The sequence below is a fragment of the Petaurus breviceps genome, unplaced genomic scaffold, assembly GCF_028583685.1.
Source record: "Petaurus breviceps papuanus isolate PSGF00001 unplaced genomic scaffold, PetGlider_PUasm1.0 90700, whole genome shotgun sequence".
NCBI lineage: Eukaryota > Metazoa > Chordata > Mammalia > Diprotodontia > Petauridae > Petaurus > Petaurus breviceps.
This window is the reverse complement of record NW_027187315.1, coordinates 7,623,232-7,645,222: the sequence shown is the minus strand read 5'-3', so window position 1 is coordinate 7,645,222 and position 21,991 is coordinate 7,623,232. Positions and strand designations below refer to the sequence as shown.

The window sequence follows — 21,991 nt, the reverse complement described above, 5'->3', positions numbered from 1 at the left end:
AAATATGTAGAGGAAGAGGCCAAGTTATAAGGAGAATTTAAGCATTGTAGATAGGGCCAGAGAATGCTGAAGTTGGAAAGGACATTAGTGATTATCTACCTCCAACCTTTCATTTTCTAGGTCTAGAAACCAAATCTCAGATTACAGTGATTTGACCAAAGTCCCAGTGCCTAAGCTAGAATTGAAATGCAGGTCCTCTGACTCCCAATTCAGTATTTCTAATACCTTTATTATACTGTAATATCTTACAGTCAACTCAGAGCATTTTAGCATCAGATGAGTCTCTATGATTTCAATGAGACAGGTCACTGAGCCAGTCCTTATAAGCATGTATAATACCCTGATTCAACCAACCTCTCCAACATGGAAGAAGTTTCTAAGGGAAACGTCTTCCATTAGAGTAATAATGCTGTGTAATAGTAAATGCCTTGGAGAGATTTAGAGTATGTGCAGACATTCTGTAACTGGTTCAGTTTTGCTAACCCTATGGTGAGGATAAGCCTATGACTGGCAGTGGCTGTATAACTGGGAATAGAGTCAGAGGACATTAACCAACCAGGCCCCTCCCCTTCAGGTGATTTCTTCCTGCTATTGGTATGCTACAGAAAGACAATGATATGAAAGACATATGAAGCCAACATCAAACCTATGAATATGGGCCTCAGTTTTTTGCCTTTCATTTTAAGTAAAACTGGGGCTATGACTTTGTGAGTTTCAAGGGGTTAGGTGAGGCAACTGATGTTGAGTGAGTCAAATCTATACCAGGTTTTTCGGACAATCTAGCCTCCACTCTGTAAGGAGTGACTTCCAAGAGTCAACTGGAGGTAACTTGAGATGAAGACTCATCTGGGAAGAGCTGCATTGGGAGGCCCATTCTCCTCCCCAGAGACCAAGAGCGTATAGAATAAAATGTGCCCTTGAGGTTCTGGGAGGGAAATGTGCTTTCTGTATCTTCAATGTCTTTGAAGTAAGTATCCCTTTGAAAAAACTGATATTAGTTAAATGGAACTCAGACACCAGCTATTGGTTGCTAATAGTAGGAGGGGGTTCATACTGAAATGGGGATTTCAATCCAGTGGCATTAGAGACAGACAATCCCATCCCTCAGAAGTATCCCTAGAGCCCTATGGGGAGAAATGTAGTAGGCTTTGCTTTCTCACTATGTTAATTTTTCCAATCAGATTTTATGAATCCAAATAAGGAGTTCAAACCAAGTAGCTCTGGGATTTAACACTAATTCTGGCTATATATTTGTGGCTTATGCTTCACTGATGGCCTCCTACCATAAAACAGCTTACAGAGCTCTGTCCATAAATCCAAATTTACGTTCCAAGAGAGAAAGCAAGATTAACTCAAAAGTTGATATTCATTCTACTTTATTAACAAACAAAACAGTAGAGGCAAAATCTTAACTTTATAGTCAAAGAACACACACATACTTCCACATACGCAACTTTGAGGCAAACTTGAGACACAAAACATCAGACACTAAACTGGCAAACTGAACACATTCCTCAATCCTTCATTTCAAAGTTTTTCTACAACACAGTATGTGAACATTTTCCATAACACAGTTAAGAGACACAAAGGGTTAATTGTTATCCATTTCTAGAGATTTTACCGTAGGACTCCTACTTTAATCTCTGAAATTCTGAAGCAGATGGCCTAAGAAGCCAACACTATCAGATTTATCAAAGTGACGTCATTCATTTGGTCCAGGAAAGGTTATTACAGTCTTTATTCAGCCAGGTAACATGATCTATAAGTCCATGAAAGTGTCTGGATTGGCACTTATTTTGTGACTAATTTAATCTGTAGTCTAAGACAACTGTACTGACTTGAACAGAGCTAAGAATAAGAAGGAATAAGGTTCCTCTTGTTTTTGCAGAGAGGACACTGAGGCCCAGGGAGGGCAAGTGGCTTTTTCAAAGTCACCAAGCTGATTAGTCCTCTGAATCTTAGTCGAAGTTATATCCACCCTCTCATACCTGCCTCCTGATGAAGCCTATAAAACTGGGGACTCAGTTATTAATAACTCCTCTAGGCTATTATTAAATCTGACCTTTACACCATGTCCAACAGAAGCCTAAATCAGTGGTTTTTATTTTTAATTTATTTATTTATTTATTTATTTATTTTATTTACTAAATCAGTAAATTTGAAGAGCTAGGACTGCTGTGACTGAGTGGGTTACAGCAATCCCTGAGAGCAACCAGCCATGGGTTCATACACAACTGTCCCAAAGGCTACTTTTCACTTAGAAGAGTCTTCCTGCTACTTCAGAGAAGGGCTCTTTAAGAAGGTGGGGATTTAATAAGTCAAGTTTATCTGGTTTCCTTGGGTGACCAACAGTTCCTCCCAGTTTATAAGAGGTGGCAGACTGAGAAAGAAGGGGAAAGCTGGCCCTGAAAAATAACAATAATAGTGAAGGAGGATCCAAGAAAGGCTGAAGAGTCACCTAATGTAACAGCCTCTGGATGGTACAAGTGGCTTTGGCACGTATTGAGCAGGTGTACAATGGGTGTTTATAATGGGAACCCTGAGAAATTAGGGAAAAGTTAAATTTTTATTTAATAAGAATATGAAAGTGTTTCATTATTCACTTGAGAGAGAGCTCAATAAAAGTTAGAATTCTTCAAGTTTTGGCACCTGAAGGGTTAAGCTTCAATTATCTGGAAAATTCCCTTAAATTAAGCATCCTGGTCCCTGGACTAATGCTGGACAAATTGTTACACATGGATACTCACTACATTGCCATGACTGACTTTGCCAGATCTTCTAAATTACTTTCTATTATTATTCCTGGATGGCTTTTTTTCCTACCTTATGTTACTATTAACAAGACATCCCTTCTGTTTGTTTAGAAGTGCTGCCTTGGATTTAAGAAAGCTTTCAAAAATGTGAGCAAAATGGCATCATGAGGAAGAAATGTGTACTACTGGACCTCCTACAATAAAGGACATTTATAATCTACTTGATTTCCTATCTTAAAAAGGTCAGATCATTTTCACTGATTCCTACTTTCTTTCGATTAGCGATTTATATGATTATATTTGATATTTTTCGGAATTACTTTTGAAGACATATAGTAATCTGAAATCTAAAAATGTTGCTATATCTGAGTACAATCTGAATCTTCAGCAATAATATTTCATCAAAATATCTGGCTTGATTGCCTTCTAATCAAAATGCGGAAAACAAGTGGTGCTAAGAAAACAGAAGTAGCATTAAGTTTTAGAACCTCTGGTCTAAATGAAAAATGGCCACAAGAGGAAAAAGGGAGAAACTGTTGATAGCCCCCACCTTCAATTCTAGCCCCAAACCCACATTTCAGGTTTTAGTGACAATGATTAAACTGGTTCTTTCGAATTTCACGCAATACTTGGGGGAGGCCATATTGGTTTTATCTGTAAGAATACACTAATTGTAATCCTTTAGAAAAATGCTTGGTTTGGACTAACATAAGATTCTACTCATAAGCCTTATTCTAACCAGTTGGTATAACACTTTAAACTGTATACCTCAGTGAATACATTCTCCTCAGGTTTGGAGTACATTTCTAGCAGCAAAGGAAAACACACACACACACTCACACACACACACATCTTGCAACAGAGAAAACCAGATCATTAAGACAGTTTGTGGAAATTAGAAATGGAACAGCATTCCCTACAGCACATGTATACAAGATATACTTCTAAACACACACTGTAATCCAATGTTTTTATTTCTAGTACCACATTATAATGATTAAGAGAAAAGAGGCCTGCCCACTGCAGAAAGTGCTCTAGAAACATCCCCATTCCCAAAGGAGTTAGGAGTGACCCAACAATATGGTTTAGTTACCACTGCCATCTGGCCCTCAGGCTAGCCTCCCAGTGTGATGACTATTTCACGGGACTGATTCTTAACTTATGGAGCCACTACAGAGAGAAGGTTAAAATGAAATTTATTTATGAAATCATAAGGTGCTCTCATTTTTAAAGGAGAAAATCAGGATATAAAAGGAAGTGATTGTTTCTTATAAACATCTGATCTTTAAAAGCTTTTCCCTTGAGACTTTTGACTTCCTGAAATTCAAAATCTGACACTATGGTTTTATTTCTATCAATGAATACAAGTTAATCTGCATATACAAATGATGGGATAGACCTTGCTCCTGCTGAAACTGGCTGTGATTTTTTTAGTTTGTATTTTGGTCTGACTTAAACACTGACGGGAAAAAAAAATTGGCTTGTAAAATCCAGTGCACAAAAATAGGGTCCAATGTTACCACATTTAATTTTTCCAGGTTTTCCTTTTGATGGTGCTGGGGAATGAAGAAGCAGAAAGCATGAAAATGAAATTTTAGAATCTATCGTACATAGTTCTTGCATTTGCAAATCATCATACAAAGGGCAATTAGGGAAGAGGACACTCCAAGAGCCATCAGCACACCAGGAACTGATGGTAAGTTTCTCTCCCAAAAGGTGGTGGTGATTGACAGGGCTGGAACTTCCTGGATAAAATAACAGAAGAGTACATCTGTCAGGCTGTCTCAAGAAGAGGTTGGGCTGGGTTTGTATATCCAAGAAAGAGAAGGCACTAAAATATTTCAGAGTAGACATACAATTAACACAAAGGTTCATGGGAAAATTAAGTATGGCTACAGAAATGACAAAAAATGGAAGGAAGAAAGGAAAAGAGAGGAAGAAAGAGAGAGAGAGAAAGAGAGAGAAAGGAAGGGAGAAAGAGAGAGAGAGAGAGAAAGAAAACAAGAAAGAAAGAAAGGAAGGAAGGAAGGAAGGAAGGAAGGAAGAAAGAAAGAAAGGAAGAAAGGAAAGACTTACCTTTGACTCTGGTTCTGGTACCCAAATGTCTTTTTTTGCCACCTTCCCCATGGCATTCAACACCTGAAATGAAATACTATTAAATATTACAGAATTCATTCATTCATTTATTCAACATACGTGCCAACAATGTGTAAGACATTTTTCTAGGGGCTAGTGTTACAAAGATGAGCCAAGACAATCCCTACCCCCAAGGAAATGACGATCCAATCTGGAAGAGGCAAGGATAGGGCACAATACAAACAAAAATAATTCTGATACAAGATATAATGTGATAGGGCAAAAGAGAAATATAAAATATTCTAGTAAAATCTAAAAGTAATTACTTTCAGTTAAGTTGGTTCTAGGGCAGCTTCATGGAAGAGGTAGCATTTGAGCTAAATCTTGAAGGAAGAAAATATCAATAGGCAGAAAAATCAAGAAAGGTGTGTGATCTGACACAGAGGACCTCCTGAATAAAAGTGTGGATTAAGACATGCATATTTAAATCAGAGAGCAGAAATAAATTTCAATATTATATATACATATGTATATGCCTATACATATGTGTGTATATATGATTATATACATGCACACACACTCATATACAAAAATATATATGTGAAACAGGGGACATGCAAACCTAACAGGTTCTTATTTTTTGGTACTTAATATGTCAAAGTAGCTCAAATTTGGGAGAAAGTTCTGCCACCAATGATTGGCAAAAGCTATTTGGCCAAGACAAAACAGGAAGATGTTAATTTAATCAGATAAGTCTCACTAACTAGTCAATCCAGACACTATGAGTTAAAAAGTACAGCTCTTGTATAAATTAAATAAGATTAATGGAAGTAGTCATGAAAGTTAATTTATGTAAGATGTTAGTCTACATTATGACAAATTCACAGTAAAATTTGGTGACCTCTTTTCTTTATGTGAATTTTCTAGGCCTCGATATCTATTTGGACCTCATGTTACTGGTTAAGCATCAATAGTGAGAAGGAATGATTTCTTTCCTATACTGGCTACTTTGAAAGTAATGGTCTGTCACATGATAAATATAAATCCTGGTCAAAGTGGATGATAAGGCTTAGAATACATAAATTTTGTTCTTATTTATAGGGACAACAATCTAATGAACCTCAATTTTTATCACTTCAAATTATCTTAAGATTTTTGTTAATGTATATGAATCCATTTTAATACTGCCAGTGATTTTCTTTTACTTAACATGATTTTGTATTTATATTTCCATAAATCAACATAGCTCCATATCTCTAATAGTTATATTATTTATCAGGTAGATCAACATTGCAATGCTATGCCAACATACCATAAAGGTTAGAATAATGGTACTGGAACCAGGAAGACCCAGATCCAAATCCTGCCTCAGTAGTATGACCATGACCAGAGTCATTTAACCCCTTTGTGCCTCGGACTTATCTTTGATGTCATAGTCTGTGATCTGCACCTAGGGTCAGGGCATGCCCAAACTGAGAGGTCTTTGATAAAGAAATCACTGATCCTTTACTTATATTTCAATATTTCAAGAATCAGCTGGGCTGGGAGAGGGGTGGGCATAACTGTAATATCAGATACTGTAAAGGCTGAGACTGGTAGATCTCTTGAATTTGGGAGTTCTGAGCAGGAAAGGGCTGGGCCAATTGAGTGACTCTGCACAAAGTTTGGCATCAATCCAGTATGTCCCTGGGAATGGAGAGCCCAGGTGTTCTAAAGGAGGGGTAAATTTCCAGGATGGAAATATACCAGGTAAAAGCTACCATGGTAATAAACAGTGGAACCAGGCCCCTAAGCAGCACCTGCACTTCCAGTCTGGGTAAAATTGGAAGACCAGTCTTAAAATATACATAAGTAATTAATTAAATGAATAGATGAATAAAACAACAAACGTATGTGTGTGTATGTGAGGGCATGTACACACATACATATATAATCTATAGCTTAATTACTATGTATATTTTTTCTATTGATGAGATTATAATCTCTCTCTACAACACCCTATTACCACCTCCCCACCTCTGTCCACTATGCCTCATTAGATAGTCTTAATAAGGTATCTATGACCAGAAAAATTTATTGCCTTGGAGGAAGAGCAAAGACGGTATAGTAAAGTCAGGGACTCTTCTGAGGTCCCCCAAATTCCCCTCCAAACAACTTCAAAATCATGTCTCAAGATGAATTCTAGAGCAGCATAACCAACAAAAGAACAGGGTAAAACAATTTTCCACCCCACGACAACTTAGAAGGTTGGCAGGAAAGGTCTGTCTCACTAGGCTATGGGGAGAATGTAGTCCAGCAAATGCCATGCCTAACAAGTCAGCAACAAGGACCTGAGCACTGGAGTAAACCAGCAGTGAGGCCTCCCTACCCAAGCCAGCAGCGATCTAAGCCCTGGTACAGGGAAGCTGTGAGGCCCAGTTTATGGCACAAGGCAGCCAGTAGCAGCCATGCCCAGCACAAACCAGCAGCAGGTCTTGGGTGCACCTGAGTCTGAGGTAGCAGCTTCCAGAGCTCTCAGCCTACAAACAAAAAGGGGGTCAGATAACTGATCAGAAGACTATAAGGGACCGTAGGCTGACAGTGGGTACAGTACTCCACAGCAATGCCTATACAAGGTTACAGTCTCAGGGAAAGGAAAAGTACCAGAACCCTAGAGATCCTGGGACTAGGGAAGCAGGGACCCTGGTTACAGTTCCAGGGCAAAAGGTTGCTCACAGACCAGGGTACAGGCCTGGAGAGCCATGATTACACCTCTCCTTAGACCATAATAGTTTGGAAGAACTGAAAACTTACAGACCCCCAGGATCAGCTCTGAAAACAACAGAACAAAAAACCTGAAACTTGGGAAAATGTCTCCTCTACCTCAGAAACAGAGACCAACTTTAATATAGTTAAAATTCAAGAAGAAGTATGGAAAAATGAGCAAGCAACAATAACAACAACAAAGAATCTGACTATAGAAAGTTACTATAGTGACAGGGAAGATCAAAACACAAACTCAGAAAAGGGCAACAATGTCAAAATGACTACATGCAAAGCCTCAAAGAAAAATATGAATTGATCTCAGTCCCAAAAAGGGCTCCTGGAAAAGCTCAAAAAAGATTCTAAAAATCAAATGAGGTAGAAGAAAAATTGGGAAAAGAAATGAAAGTGATGCAAGAAGAAAATAACACCTTAAAAACAGAAGTGACCAAATGGTAAAAAGAGAGAATAATCCACTAAAGAGAAGAACTGCTTAAACAGCAAATGGCCCAAATGGAAAAAGATGTACAAAAATTCACTGAAGAAAATAAATTCTTATAAAGCAGAACTGGTCAAATGGAAAAAGAAATACAAAAGCTCACTGAAGAAAATAATTCCTTAAAATAAGAATTGGACAAGTGGAAGCTAATAACTCCATGAGATAACAAGAAGAAATAAAACAAAAATCAAAAGAATGAAAACACATAATAAGATGTGAAATATCTTACTGGAAAAACAATTGACCTGGAAAATAGATCAAGGAGAGGTAATTTTAAAACGAATCATACCTGAAAGCTATTATCAAGAAAAAAAGGCTAGGTATCATATTTCAAGAAATTACTAAGGAAAACTTCCCTGACATCCTAGAACCATAGGGTAAAACAGAAGTTGAAAGAATATACCAATCACCTCCTGAAAAAGATCCCAAAATGAAAACTTCCAGGAACATTATAGCCAAATTCCTGAGCTCCTAGGAGGACAAAATACTACAAATAGCCAAAAAAGAAACAATTCAAATATCATGGCAACAGAAGGCAACACAAGATTTAGCAGTTTTTACAAAGAATCAGAGGACTTAGAATATGATATTTCAGAGGGCAAAGGAGGTAGGATTATAACCAAAAATCAGCTACCCAGCAAAACTAAATGTAATCCTTTCAGAGGGAAAAGTTGATATTTAACAAAATAAAAGAATTTTAAGTATTCCTGTTGAAGAGATCAGAGCTGAACAGAAAATCTGATTTTCAAATATAAGACGTAAAAGAAGAATAAAAAGGTCAAAATCAAAGAGAAATCATAAGGGTGTTCAATAAGGTTGAAATTTTTACATTCCTACGTGGAAAGATGATGTGTTTAACTCCTAAGAACCATATCATTATTCAAGGCAGTTAGAAGGAATATACATCATAGACAGAGGAGGCAGGTGTGAGTTGACTAAAATGGAATGACATTTAAAAAACCCCACAAAATTAAGAGGTAAGAGGGATGCACTGGGAGAAAGGGGAAGGGAGAGGAAGAATGGAGTAAATTATCTCACATGAAAGAGGTACAAAAGGGCTTTTACAATGGAAGGGAAGATGGGGGACTTGTAGGCAATGCTTGACCTTACTTTTATCAGAATTGGCTGGAAGAGGGAATAACATACACACTCAGTTGGATTCAGAAATTATCTTATTCTACAGGGAAGCAGGAGGAGAAGGGGACAAGAGAAGCTGGGAGACTGACAGAAGAGAGGGCAGACTGGGAGAGGTGGTGGTCAGAAGCAAAACACTTTGGAGGAGGACTAGGGTGAAAGGAGCAAGAGGACAAACAAGAGAAAAACAGAATGGAGGAAAATCGTTATCATAACTGTGGGAATGGGGTGAGCTCAGCCATAGAACAGAAGGGAATAACAGAGAGGATTAAAACGCAGAATCCTACAATACGTTGTTTACAAGAAACATACTTGAAGCAGAGACACACACACACAGAGTGAAGGGAAAGGGCTGGAGCAGAGTCTCTTATGCTTCAACTGAAGTAAAAAAAAACAAAAAAAACCAAGGTTAGATGATCTCAAACAAAGCAAAAACAAAAATAGACCTAATTAAGAGACAAAGAAGTAAGCAACATACATTTTGCTAAAAGGTCCTTTACTATGAGGCAATATCACTACTAAACACACATGCACCAAATGGTACAGCATTCAAATTCTTAAAGGAAAAGTTAAATGAGAAGTAAAAGAAATGGAAAGAATTAGAATAGGCAATAAGGAAACAAAAAGTTGGAATAATTAGCAAATAATTTAGCAAAGTTGTAAGATATAAAACAAACCTACATAATTCATCAGCATTTCTATATATTGCCAACAAAGTCCAGAAACAGAAATTCTAGAAAGAAAAATTTCATTTAAAATAATTCTAGACAATATAAAATACCTGGTTGTCTAGCTGCCAAGACAAACCCAGGAACTATATGAACACAAATTACAAAATACTTTTCACACAAAGTCATATCTAAGCAAATGGAAAAATAGTCATTTCTCATGGGTAGACTGAACCAACATAATAAAAATTACAATTCTAATTATTCAGTTTAATTTAATTATTTAATTTAATTATTAATTATTTAATTATTCAGTTCCATACCAATCAAACTACCAAAAAATTACAGAGCTAGGAAAAATAGTAACAAAATGCATCTGGAAGAACAAAAGTCAAGAATATCAAGAGAGTCAATGAAAAAATATGAAGAAAGATGGTTTAGCAGGACTAGACCTCAAATTGTATTATAAAGCAGTAACTACCAAAATAATTTGCTTCTTGCTAAGCAACAGAGTGGTGATCAGTGGAATAGATAAGGTCAGGGGTGGGGAACCTATGACCTCAAGGCCACATGTGGCCCCTTGACTGAATTCAAACTTTATAGAACAAATTCCCTTAAATAAAATAATTTATTCTGTAAAACTTGGACTCAGTCAAAAGGTTGCACCTAAGGACCTAGAAGGTCACATGTGGCCTTGAGGCCATAGGTTCCTCAATCCTGGATTAGGTATGCAATGCACAGTAGTAAAGGACCACAGTAATCTTGTGTTTATAAATGCAAAGATCTAAGCTTTTGGGACAAGAACTCACTTATTTGACAAAAAAACTGCTGGGAATGGGGTGGCTAGGTGGTGCAGAGAATAGAGCACTGGCCCTGGACTGAGGAGGACCTGAGTTCAAATATGGCCTCAGACACTTAACACTTACTAGCCATAGGACTTTGAGCAAGTCATTCAACCTTAATTTTCCTGTCTTTCCCCCTCCAAAAAAAAAAAAAAAGCAAAGAACAAAAACCAAAACCTGCTGGGAAAACTGGAAAGCAATTTGGCAGAAACTAAGTATATAATAGCATCTCACACTCTATACCAAGATAAAGTCAAAATGGGGTACATGATTTAGACATCAAGGGTGACATCATAAGCAAATTAGGAGTATGAAATAGTTTACCTGTCAGATCTATGGATAAGGAAGAATTTATTACCAAACAAGAAATATAGTGTAGTATGAGATGTAAAATAGGTAATTTTCATGACATTAAACTAAAAAGTTTTACACAAACAAAACCAATGTAGCCAAGATTAGAAAGAAATAAGAGAACTGGGAAAAAAATTAGAGCAAGTTTCTCTGATAAAGGTTACATTTTTCAAACATATAGAGAACAAAGTCATAAGAATATGAATCATTCCCCAATTGATAAAGGGTCAAAGGATATGAATAGGCTGTTTTCAGATGAAGAAATCAAATTTATCTAGTCATATGAAAAAATGCTACTGATTAGAGAAATGCAAATTAAAACAACTCTGAGGTATCACTTCACTACTTTTAGATTGGCTAATATGACAGAAAAGGAAAATGACAAATGTTGGAGGGGATGTGGGAAAATTGGAACATCAATGCATTGTTAGTAGAGTTATGGACTTATCCTGGAAATCAGTTTCTAATTATGCCCAAAGGACTATAAAACTGTGCATACCCTTTGACCTAACAATACCACGACTTGGTCTGTATACCAAAGAGGCTTTAAAAAAAAAAGTAGAAGGATATACACACACACACATATAGATATACATACATACACACATACATATATGTATATATACACATGCATAAACAAACATATATGTATATCTACATCTACATATTTATATACATATATACATACATATATATATATATAATATTTTTAGCAGCACTTGTTTTGGCGTCAAAGAAATGGAAATTGATATAATGTCCATCAACTGAATGGCTGAATAAGAAAAACTTACATGAACTGATACAAAATGAAGTGAACAGAACGAAGATAACATTGTACACAGTAACAGCAGTATTGAATGATCATCAACTGGGAATAACTTACCTTTTCTAAGCAATACAATGATCCAAGACAATTCCAAAATATTTATGAAGAAAAATGCTATTCACCCCAACAGTCTGAATGGAGATCAAAGCACACTTTTTTACTTTACTTTTTTTTTAGTCTGTCTTCTTTCACAACATGGCTAATATGGAAATATGTTTTATATGACTGAATATGTATTAACCTATATCAAATTACTTGCCTTCTCAAGGAGCAGGCAAAGGAGAGAAAGAGAGAATTTGGAACTCAGATTTTTTAAATGAACACTAAAAATTATTTTTAAATGTAAATGGAAGAAAATAATTTAAAAATACTGCCTTGAAGACTAATTTTCTGGTGATGAACATCTTTTAATTAAATTGAACCTTAGATGTCATTATAATGTCCATAGCCAGCTATTTACTTGAAATTTTAATGATTTCTGGCTTGTAAGGACTTGTCAGAGTATGTTTCCCCAGCATATAGCTCTCAGAAACCCAGGACTGCCTCCACACACCATATATGAAGTAGTAACATATATCATTTTAATTAATATAAATTAGATAAATAACTATAGTACACAAAGCAATATCATATTAGTATACCATTATACATATGGATATTGCATTGTAACCATATATTAATAGTCTATTTTGGTTAGCCATTCTGTTAGTCTGAACATCTAGGATGATTGTGATTTTATGTTTTGTATACAGGAGAAGTTCTTAACCTGAGATGCATGAACTTGTTTTGTTTTTTTTTAAATGATGATAATTCTGATATCACTTTTTAAAAATTCTATATATTTATTTTATGCATCTAAAATATTCTCAGGGCAAAAATGTTATATATCATCAGTTCTTAGTGTGTGTGTATGTATGATGGACCTCTTTGGCACTCCCAACTTTTCTATTGCAGATGTTCTAAAAATTTAACATCTTTCTCAAATTAATATCTACATTTTAAATTTACTCAGTTTCTCTAAGTAGGTAAATTTCATCTCCTGCTTCACTGCAAAGTTTGAGGCCGTGCAACATAAAGCTTCCTCTCTCAATTACTTCTTTTACAACTACCTCTTTGCTTTGGGCTCTTGAGAAGGAAGTGGTCCCTCTTTCTGTGCAAGGATAATTCACTCCACCCATGCTCTTTCCTCACTCACAAAATGCATATGTATAATGTGGTATGGTGAAAAGTAGAAATGAGGACTCAAGTCTGAATCCTATTTCTTTGATTTAACTATTTCTATGACTTTGGGCTAGTGACAAACTCTCTGTGCTTCATTTTCCTCATTTGGAAAAATAAAGATGATACTTATGCAACCTGCTGCCAACAGGCTGTTGTTAGCAAATTATCTTATAAATGAACAAGTGCTATAGAAATGTAAACTAACAATAGAATTATTTATAGTGTATTATTCCATTTTCTCCTGTACATACCTCTCTAGCTGCTCTTTCTCCAGCTTCCACTGCTCCTTCCATGTATCCACTCCAATAGGTTGCTGTCTCTGTCCCAGCAAAATAAATCTTATCAACTGGCTGGCGGATAACTCTACAAAGAGAGTAAGAGAAGTCAAAAAGAGTCATCTGGGAAGATGATAAGAGCCAAATAACATATTCACAATGGGGATAGTGGGATATGCTCAATTATTCAAAAAACAAACAACTTCTCTGCTTTCTACAAATGAAAGCACCAAGTCAGGCAAAGATCAAATTATTAGGTAGCTGGAGACTAACCTCACTCCATGCATAGTCAGAAATACATTACAGGAATCTTTAAAAGAAATTTATTTATTTTCAATAAGCATCATTATTTTGGTGAAATAAATTTCCTGTTAACTCTTTCACTCCTTAGGCTGTATCACAGATGTTTTGTGCCATTAACGAACTACTGACAACAATCAAATTTGGTTCCCCCCCCCTTTTTAACATGATAAGCTCTTTAAAATACCCTATTGCCAAGGCTTGGGGTGAGGAGTGAAAGAGCAATAAAGGATGTTGTGGGGAGTACAAGAACCCTGGAAGTGGAAGATGGAAGACAAGGTGACAGTTCTGGCAAGTTAAAGACCATGGTAACTGAAGGCAGGGGGAATATTTCACACATGAAAAGGTTTCTTGGCAAAAAGAATAAGGAAGAAGGATGGGCAAAGTAGGAATCTAACTGCTTCCTTCTCTTCTCCTAGGGCTCTCTGCTTTCCTTCTTTCCAATCTAGCATTTCTTGACTTCAATTGTATCTGGTCCCATTCTTTTGCTGACTGGTTGCCCTCTCTGAAGATAAAATATTTTGTTGTCTTGAGTTATTCTGTTGTTGTCTATGTCCTGTTAACTAAAGCTATTTCATTGTATTTGATTTTATTGCTTATGAAAAAATCTTATCTTATCTTTAAATACTATGACTTCCCTTTAAAATCTTGTTTCATCTTCAAATACTATGGCTGGCCTCTCTTCAGTTAGTTACCTACTTCCCAATAAAAACCAAGTAAACTATTATTCAACTCTTTTACAAAACCAAGCAAAAACTGATACCCAGGTTCCTACAAATTTACATGTTGCATAGATTCATTAAAAACTGTAAGATCTTTGATCACCTTTCTACTTTTGTCTTTTATTTATCTTCTTAGCCCTTAACCCTATCGCTCTTCTAAAAGAAAAGTAGTTTACTTGTACCTTCCATACTGAGTCATGGTCCCTGGGGGGAAGTAGGCCGTGTAGCAGCCTCCGGAATACTGATCTTCACACCAGTTCTTCTCCTCATAATGCACTGGCTACAAGATTCACAGGAAATGATACAAAGAGAAAACAAAGCTGAAATGCTGAAATGAAGGAAAACAAAGAATCTATCCCCAATAGAAAGAATAACAAAACCCACCTACTTTATACCAATGAATGGTGAATATTTAACTTTCACCCATACTGTGGCCTTAATATGGGCAGCATGGTATTAATAGAGCTATAGACTCAGTGCCAGAAGACCTGGGTTTATATACGCATGCCAATCGATTTAATTTTATGGATATTTCTGAGGTTATATTAGGAATGACCAGAATACTGTCTGGAAGGACATACTTATTCAAAAGGAATAACACAGGTAAAAACGCATGTGTATGTGGGAGGGGGGCAAGGGGATTAGAATACAGGAGTAAGAAGATTTCCTGAAGTGAGGAAATCAGAGAAAGGAAACTTTTTTTGGGGGGGGGGGGGGGACATTTGGGACAGTGTCACCACAAAAAATGTAGGCAGAAGGACTGAATAGCTTAGGAGTTCCAGAAACAAATCAAAGTACTGACAGCAGAAAAATATAATTATAGTAGTGAGAGGGGATTTTAATTATCTGGGTATCTCTCTTCCAGAAGTAGACACTAAAGATTTTTTGGCTTGCCTCAATGACAACTTTCAAAAGGCAGAGGAAACAATAAAGGAAGTTGCTATTCTGGATCTGCTTCTCACTTTTTTTTTTTGTATTTTTTTTGGAGGGGGGAAGGCAGGGCAATTGGGATTAAGTGACTTGCCCAAAGTCACACAGCTAGTAAGTGTTAAGTATCTGAGGCTGGATTTGAACTCAGGTACTCCTGACTCCAGGGCTAGTGCTCTGTTCACTGTGCCACCTGGCCGCCCCATGCTTCTCACTATTAAAGAAGGAACTGATTGCTGAGGTAGTCATGAAGGGATTGTTGGAGGCGAGTGACAATCCCATATTTAAGTTTGTTATAGAAGAAAGTAACAGATATCTGAATCATCTTTTTTTTTTAAAGCAATTGAGGTTAAGTAACTTGCTCAAGGTTACACAGCCAGGTGTTTCTGGGTGGGTGCTAAGTGTCTGAGCCCAGGATTCGATCTCCAGGTCTTCTCAACACTGGAGCCGGTGCTCTTACTCGCTGTGCTACCTGGCCGCCCCTTGAATCATCTTTTAAACTGAAGGAAAATAGATTTTATAAGGATTTAAAGAAAGAATAGTAGGTAAGATTCGGTAACCTAAAATTCTACTGGAGAAATCATGCTGAGAGGGCTGGGGAGCTTTGAAGAATTAAATTCCAAAGACACGAGAAGAATCAGTACAAGAATGTCTAAAAGAGGAAGATGTTTAAAGAGAACTATGTGAATGTTCAGGGAACAAAACAATTTTTTTTTTTAGATTTTATTTACTTATTTTTTGCTTCTTGGAGGGCAATTGGGGTTGTTACTTGCCAAAGGTCACACGGCTAGTTTTTGTGTTGTCTGAAGTCGGATTTGAACTCAGGTCCTCCTGACTCCAGGGTCAGTGCTTTATTAACTGCACCACCTAGCCGCCCCAAAAGAACCAATTTTTAAAAGATGCACAGATGACAGAAACAAGGGCAGGAAGCAAAGGTTGCACATTAATAGCTAACGATGTAATCTGGACTTGCAAAGTACATTACATGTATTACCTCATTTGATCTTCACCACTCTGAGATAGGTGGCACTGATATCACCTCAATTTTACAAATGAGGAAATCGGGCTGAAAGTGTTAATTACTAGCCCAGAGTTGGAACCTAGTGAGTGCATGAGGTAGGATTCAAAAAGGCATGAGGAACACCAAGTGCTTTATCTGTTCTGTCACACAGTTACACCAAATGCAGAATCCCTCAAAGAGGAGGGTCAGGAGAACTATAGCTCAGAATGAGTTGACTAATAACCAAAACTTATTTTAAGAAAGCTATATTGGAAAAAAGAAGGGGAAAGGGTGATGGCTTGAAATCAATGCAATGATGATAAGTGACAATGGAAAGACAACTTAGCTGATCCATTTTTTTTGTTTTCTCTGCTAAGGATAATTATCTTTAGAACATAAAAGATAAAAACTGACTTAATAAGTAACAGAAAACCAAGGTAAATAAAGAGAAAATAAGGAGGTCTGGATGAATTAAATACTACAGTGAATTGGGAGATATAATTGCTGGATCACAGTCAATGATTGTGACAATATCATGCAGAAGAGGAGAGGTGATGGAGAACTGGGGAAGGACAAATGTTTTCCTATTATTCAAAAAAAAAAGAAAAATAAGAATCAACTCTTCAACCTCTATGGCAGTGAGAAGTGATGGTGGGTGAAAGTCTGGAAAATAAAGTTAATGATAAGAGGTTTAATCAAGAACAGGTCATGCAATTCCAAGGGACTCATGATGGAAAATGCTTTCTATCTCCAGAAAAGAAACTGATGGAGTCTGAATGCAGACTAAAGCATACTATTTTTCACAGGTTTTTCTTTGGTGTGTATTTTCTTTTACAACATGACTAAGATGGAAATATGTTTTGCACTGCGTGCATATGTATAACCTATATCAAACTGATATCTCAGGGAGGGAAGAAAGAGAATTTGGAAATCAATTTTTTTTAAATGAATGTAAAATTGTTTTTACATGTAACTGGGAGATAGAATATTTTTTTAAAAATAGAACAGGTCATGACATTAACCTCATTTTTTTGTGATAGAGGACTATTAGATTGGAGAATTCTACAGACTGAGATTATCAAAATTCAACAAATTCTCTCACACTATTCTTCCCAATTGCCTTCTGTGTAATAGTAATACTAAGTTTTTCAGAAATTATTCCCCACAATTTAGAACCAAATAACAATATTAGTAGAAGCCAGTTATGAAAAGGATGAGCCTGTATTTTTATTTGAAATTGAGGGCAATAAAGGTGCTTTGCAATATCTTGAAAGCAATCTAGCCTGTTCCCTTCTTCCTTTTCCATTATGGACCTAATTCATAATCTATTTTTACTATCTGTTCCAGATACACATAGGGATGGACAAGTTCTATGGACTGTTCATCTAAATGCACTTAATAATTTAAACAAATCAAGAAGAATTTTTAAGCACTTATGGACCTGGCACTGTGCCAAGAGGTGGGGTTACAAAGAAAGGCAAAAGTAGTCCTGAGCTCATATACATATATATATATGAGAAAATTTGTAGGTAATTTTGGAGGGCAGGCATAATCAGCATTTAAGGGGAGTTAGGTTTCTTGCAGATATCTCAGGGAGGAATGAGGGAAGGAAGAGAATTTGGAAATCAAATTTAAAAAAATGAATGTAAAATAGTTTTTATATTTAATTGGGAAATAAAACATTGCTGGATCACAGTCAATTATCTTGGCAATATCATGTAAAACAGGAGAGGTAATAGTTGGGATTTTAGTTGAGACTTGAAACAAGCCAGAAGAGTGAGTAGGAGGGGAACTTCCAGGCATAGGAGATAGGCAGTAAAAATGCAGAGTTAGAAGATGAGTGTCTTGTGGAAGGACAATATGGAGGTCATCAGATCAGATTCTGTAAAGTGGAGCAAGGTGTTAAGAAGACTGAAAAGGCAGAAAGAGACAAAAAGTTATAAAGAACTTTAAAATTCTAATAAAGGATTGTATATTTGATCCTGGAGGGAGAGGAAGCCATCGGAGTTTAATGAATATGGGGGTGACACAGTCAGGCCCAATTTGACAGCTGAGAGGAGGATGGGCTGGAGCAGAGGGAGACTAGAGACAGGGAGAGCAACCAGAAATTTCTGGCAACAGTCCAGGTATGAAGTAACAAGGAGTTATACTGGGGGGAGTGGCAGTGTCACACTACAAGAGATGGCATTTATGATAGATGTTTCAAAGGTAGAAGCAAGAGGACTTGACAACAGACTAGACACAGGGGTGACAGAGTATGAAGAGTTGAAAATGGCACGTGGGTTGTAAGTCTGGTAACTGGGGAAACGATGGTGCCCTTTCCACTAACAGGAAAGTTAGGGAGAGGGGAAAGTTTGAGGGAAGAAATAAGGAAGAGAGTAAAAGTTCAGTCTAACATAATGAGTTTAAGATATCTACAGGAAATGCAGTTCGTGACATCTAACAAGCAGCTGGAAATGTGAAACTGGAGGTCAGGGGCAAGTTTAGGGCCACATAAACAGACCTGAGAATCATATGCATGCAGATGATAACTGAATCCATGGGAACTAATGAGATCCCCCAATGAAATAGTAGAGAGGGTGCACCCAGAGAAAGATCTAGAAAGAACTAAGTTTATATCCAGGTGGAAGCAAAATATCTGATCTTTATCGTTCTCTTATTTGGTTTTATGTCCTCTTTACCATTTTTCATTTCATCTGGTACAATCTGTCCTTATAACCTGACTAATGTATAATATGAAAGTATTTACAGATCCTATACTTGACTATAAGCCGCCATGGGAGGGAGGGGAGGAAGGGGGACAAAATGTGAAATTCAAGGAATTGTGGAATTGAATCCTGTAAACTAAAAGGAAACAAACAAATTAAAAAAAAAAAAAAAGAAATAGTAGCGAGGGAGAGGAGAGGAGGGCCCAGAACAGAGCTTTGAGGAATGGTCAGTGATTAGGATTGACCTGGATGAAGATCCAGCAAAGGAGACTTTGGAACTGGATCTGAAGGAGTGGCCTAATAGGTAAGAGGAAAACCAGGAGACAGCTGAGTCTCAAAAACCTAGAAAGAAGAAAATGTCACAGAGAAGAAGGTGATTGATGGTGCTAAAGGTTATAGAGAAGTTAAAGGGAGGTATTAAGCATTTATATGGTGCTAACTTTGTGCCAGAAACTGAACTTAGTGCATTTTATAGACATTTGATCCTCACAACAACCCTGCAAGGTTTAATTTCCGCCATTTTACAGCTGAGGAAACTGAGGCAAATAGGGGTTAAGTGACTTGCGCAGGGTCATACAGATAGTAAGAGTCTGAGGCTGGATTTGACCTTAGGTTTTCCTGACTCCAGGCCAAGCACTCTATCTACTGCACCACCTAGCTGCCCTGAGTTTTATCCTGTTTTCTTAAGATTCTTGTGATTATCTTTCAAGACAAAAGATGTGGCTCATGATCCTTATTCTTGGTCACTGGATGCTGCTGACAAGGATGGATGTCATACTGTCTACCATTCTCCTCTTGGAAAACAACTCAAAGTCTTTGGTAATTATGATCAATGATAAATTATGGAAACAGAGAACTGAGAGTAAGAACGCTATCAACCTCCTGTCAGAGGTGATGGAATTAAAATCCAAAAAGACATACATTTTTGGACATGGTCAATATAGGAACTTGTTTTACTAGACTTTAATTTAATATTTGTTGAAAGCTTTCTTTCTTAAAAAAAATGGCTAAGGACTTTGGGAAGGAAGGATAATAAAATGCATATAAGGAAATAGTGCAGAACTAAGGATTAAGGAAAAACACAACTTTCTCCCCTTGGAACCACTAAACTAATCTGCCCTGTGAGACAGTAAATGAAGATGCTGAACTTTAATGGAATTAATGATCAGCTTTTCAATTATACCTTTGTTTAATAAAGAATTTTGTGACCTTATGGATCAGATACTATTTGCACTTGAGAACTTTTATGTTTTTTTAAATTTCTTTGAATTCCTAACATGAATCTTCAAAACTAAACAGATCTCTTTCATGTATTTCTCATAGAACTACTGGGAAAGTATCATTTGCATTGTGCTTCACCACCTAAATCGAGCAGAAGAATATATCCATGGTTTAAAGATAATTGCTTACTTGCAAAGCTTCTTGTGATCCCAACACTTTTGCATAAAGTTCACAGATTTTCCTCTTCCTACAAGAAATTACAAAATAGTTAAGAACAAAAAGATAAAACTTTAAGTTCCAATAACTTGTCACAGAATAGAATCAGTAATTCCAAATTTGTGTTCTCTGAGTACTCAAGCATCCAAATCTGCTTTAGTAGACAAATAACAAATTTACAATTACAAATAAATTACTGTAATTAAAATTACTACATGATAATGCCAATTCTTATATTCAATTTGATGATGCCTAAGCCTTAAGCTTCTTCTTTCTGTAATGCCTATTTCAATAACAACCTTCTATTAGACAGTAGAGGGAAACAGGAAAAAAGTTCTGGTATTGATTCTAAGTCATTTTTCTGGACAAAAAGTTGTACTTCCTATAAGTTTTTGAAGTACTATATATTATAATAAGATTCTCTCTCCAAATCCTATACTCTGTCTGAAATAATAAATAGGTAAGGCTTAATTAGCATTTGAAAGAGTGCAGAATACCAGATTCGTGCATACCAATGCTCTAACCCACAGTCTAGGATTTTGTTTCTGACACTGAGTTACATACCAAGGAAAAGTTCATTCAGGGTTATAGCCAATTGCTATGATGTCACATCAAGATGTTAAAGATTATACCTCCATTTTTCTAACTTCTCTTTAGAATCCATTATGGATTCTATCACAAATTAATTTAATTTTAATCTTTAATCTTAAACCTGTTTGTATTTTCAACATAGACTACCTCTAGGGTTCTGAGTTTCCATAATTTTAATAGCTGCTAAATAACACAGAATATCTTATTATTTATCTTATAAATGCCATGTTAAGATTTCAAGGACTATCACTTATTTTGAGAACATTAATGTTACATGAAGTAAACCACATATATTCTTAAGGAATTTTGCATAATATCTATTTGATGATATCTCTTTAGCCTTGATTAGTATCTAAATTCCATACCCATAGTTTAGTTATAAGCTTGGAGGATTGAATGCCAAGTTCTGAATCCTTCAGTTATCTCAGTAACAAAGAATGCTGTTGTAGCTCCTTGGACTGTCTTAGATTTCTGGGTCCTACACTTACTGTGAATTTTTGTTGCTTCCTTGGGATTCAATGGGCATGCATAATTATGCACCTAGGGCATAAGTCTGTATGTAACAAAAGAGAGTGGGTTCTATGAGTTCCACTGGTTTTGTCTGTCTGCGGCTATGGGAATATTTAGAGTAGTGAATGGTGACAATATTATCTCCAATGAAATAAGAGTTGCCTCCTATTCCCGAAGCTCTGGCTTGGCCACAAAGTACATAAAATACCCTACTGAGATGTTTCTCTTTCCCTAAGGTGTAGAATAAAACAGAAAATATTTATCTTCTGACACGGGGATGTTTTGTGGAAAGCGATGGATACATTTCAAGACTCCAACTTCAAAGGATGGTGATACACACCATTTTCAAATATCCCCAAGTTATAACAACTGATTAATGGACATTTGCATCCATGGGTCAATTTACCCA

The 21,991-nt window shown here is 36.5% G+C and overlaps 1 protein-coding gene across 2 annotated transcripts in view; it reads right to left on the bottom strand.

The window, feature by feature from the left end:
* Window positions 1–1,359: 1,359 nt before the first annotated feature.
* Window positions 1,360–21,991, bottom strand: part of MAOA (monoamine oxidase A) — a 111,462-nt gene continuing 90,830 nt past the window's right edge. For both annotated transcript variants that reach the window (XM_069065739.1, XM_069065740.1), the window contains 5 exons: window positions 20,455–20,512; window positions 14,592–14,689; window positions 13,364–13,475; window positions 4,830–4,892; window positions 1,360–4,498 (listed from right to left, as the gene is read on the bottom strand). In XM_069065739.1, coding sequence (XP_068921840.1) covers window positions 4,355–4,498; window positions 4,830–4,892; window positions 13,364–13,475; window positions 14,592–14,689; window positions 20,455–20,512 — 475 coding nt within the window. In that variant the 3' untranslated portion in view covers window positions 1,360–4,354. The remainder of the gene's footprint in view (window positions 4,499–4,829; window positions 4,893–13,363; window positions 13,476–14,591; window positions 14,690–20,454; window positions 20,513–21,991) is intronic.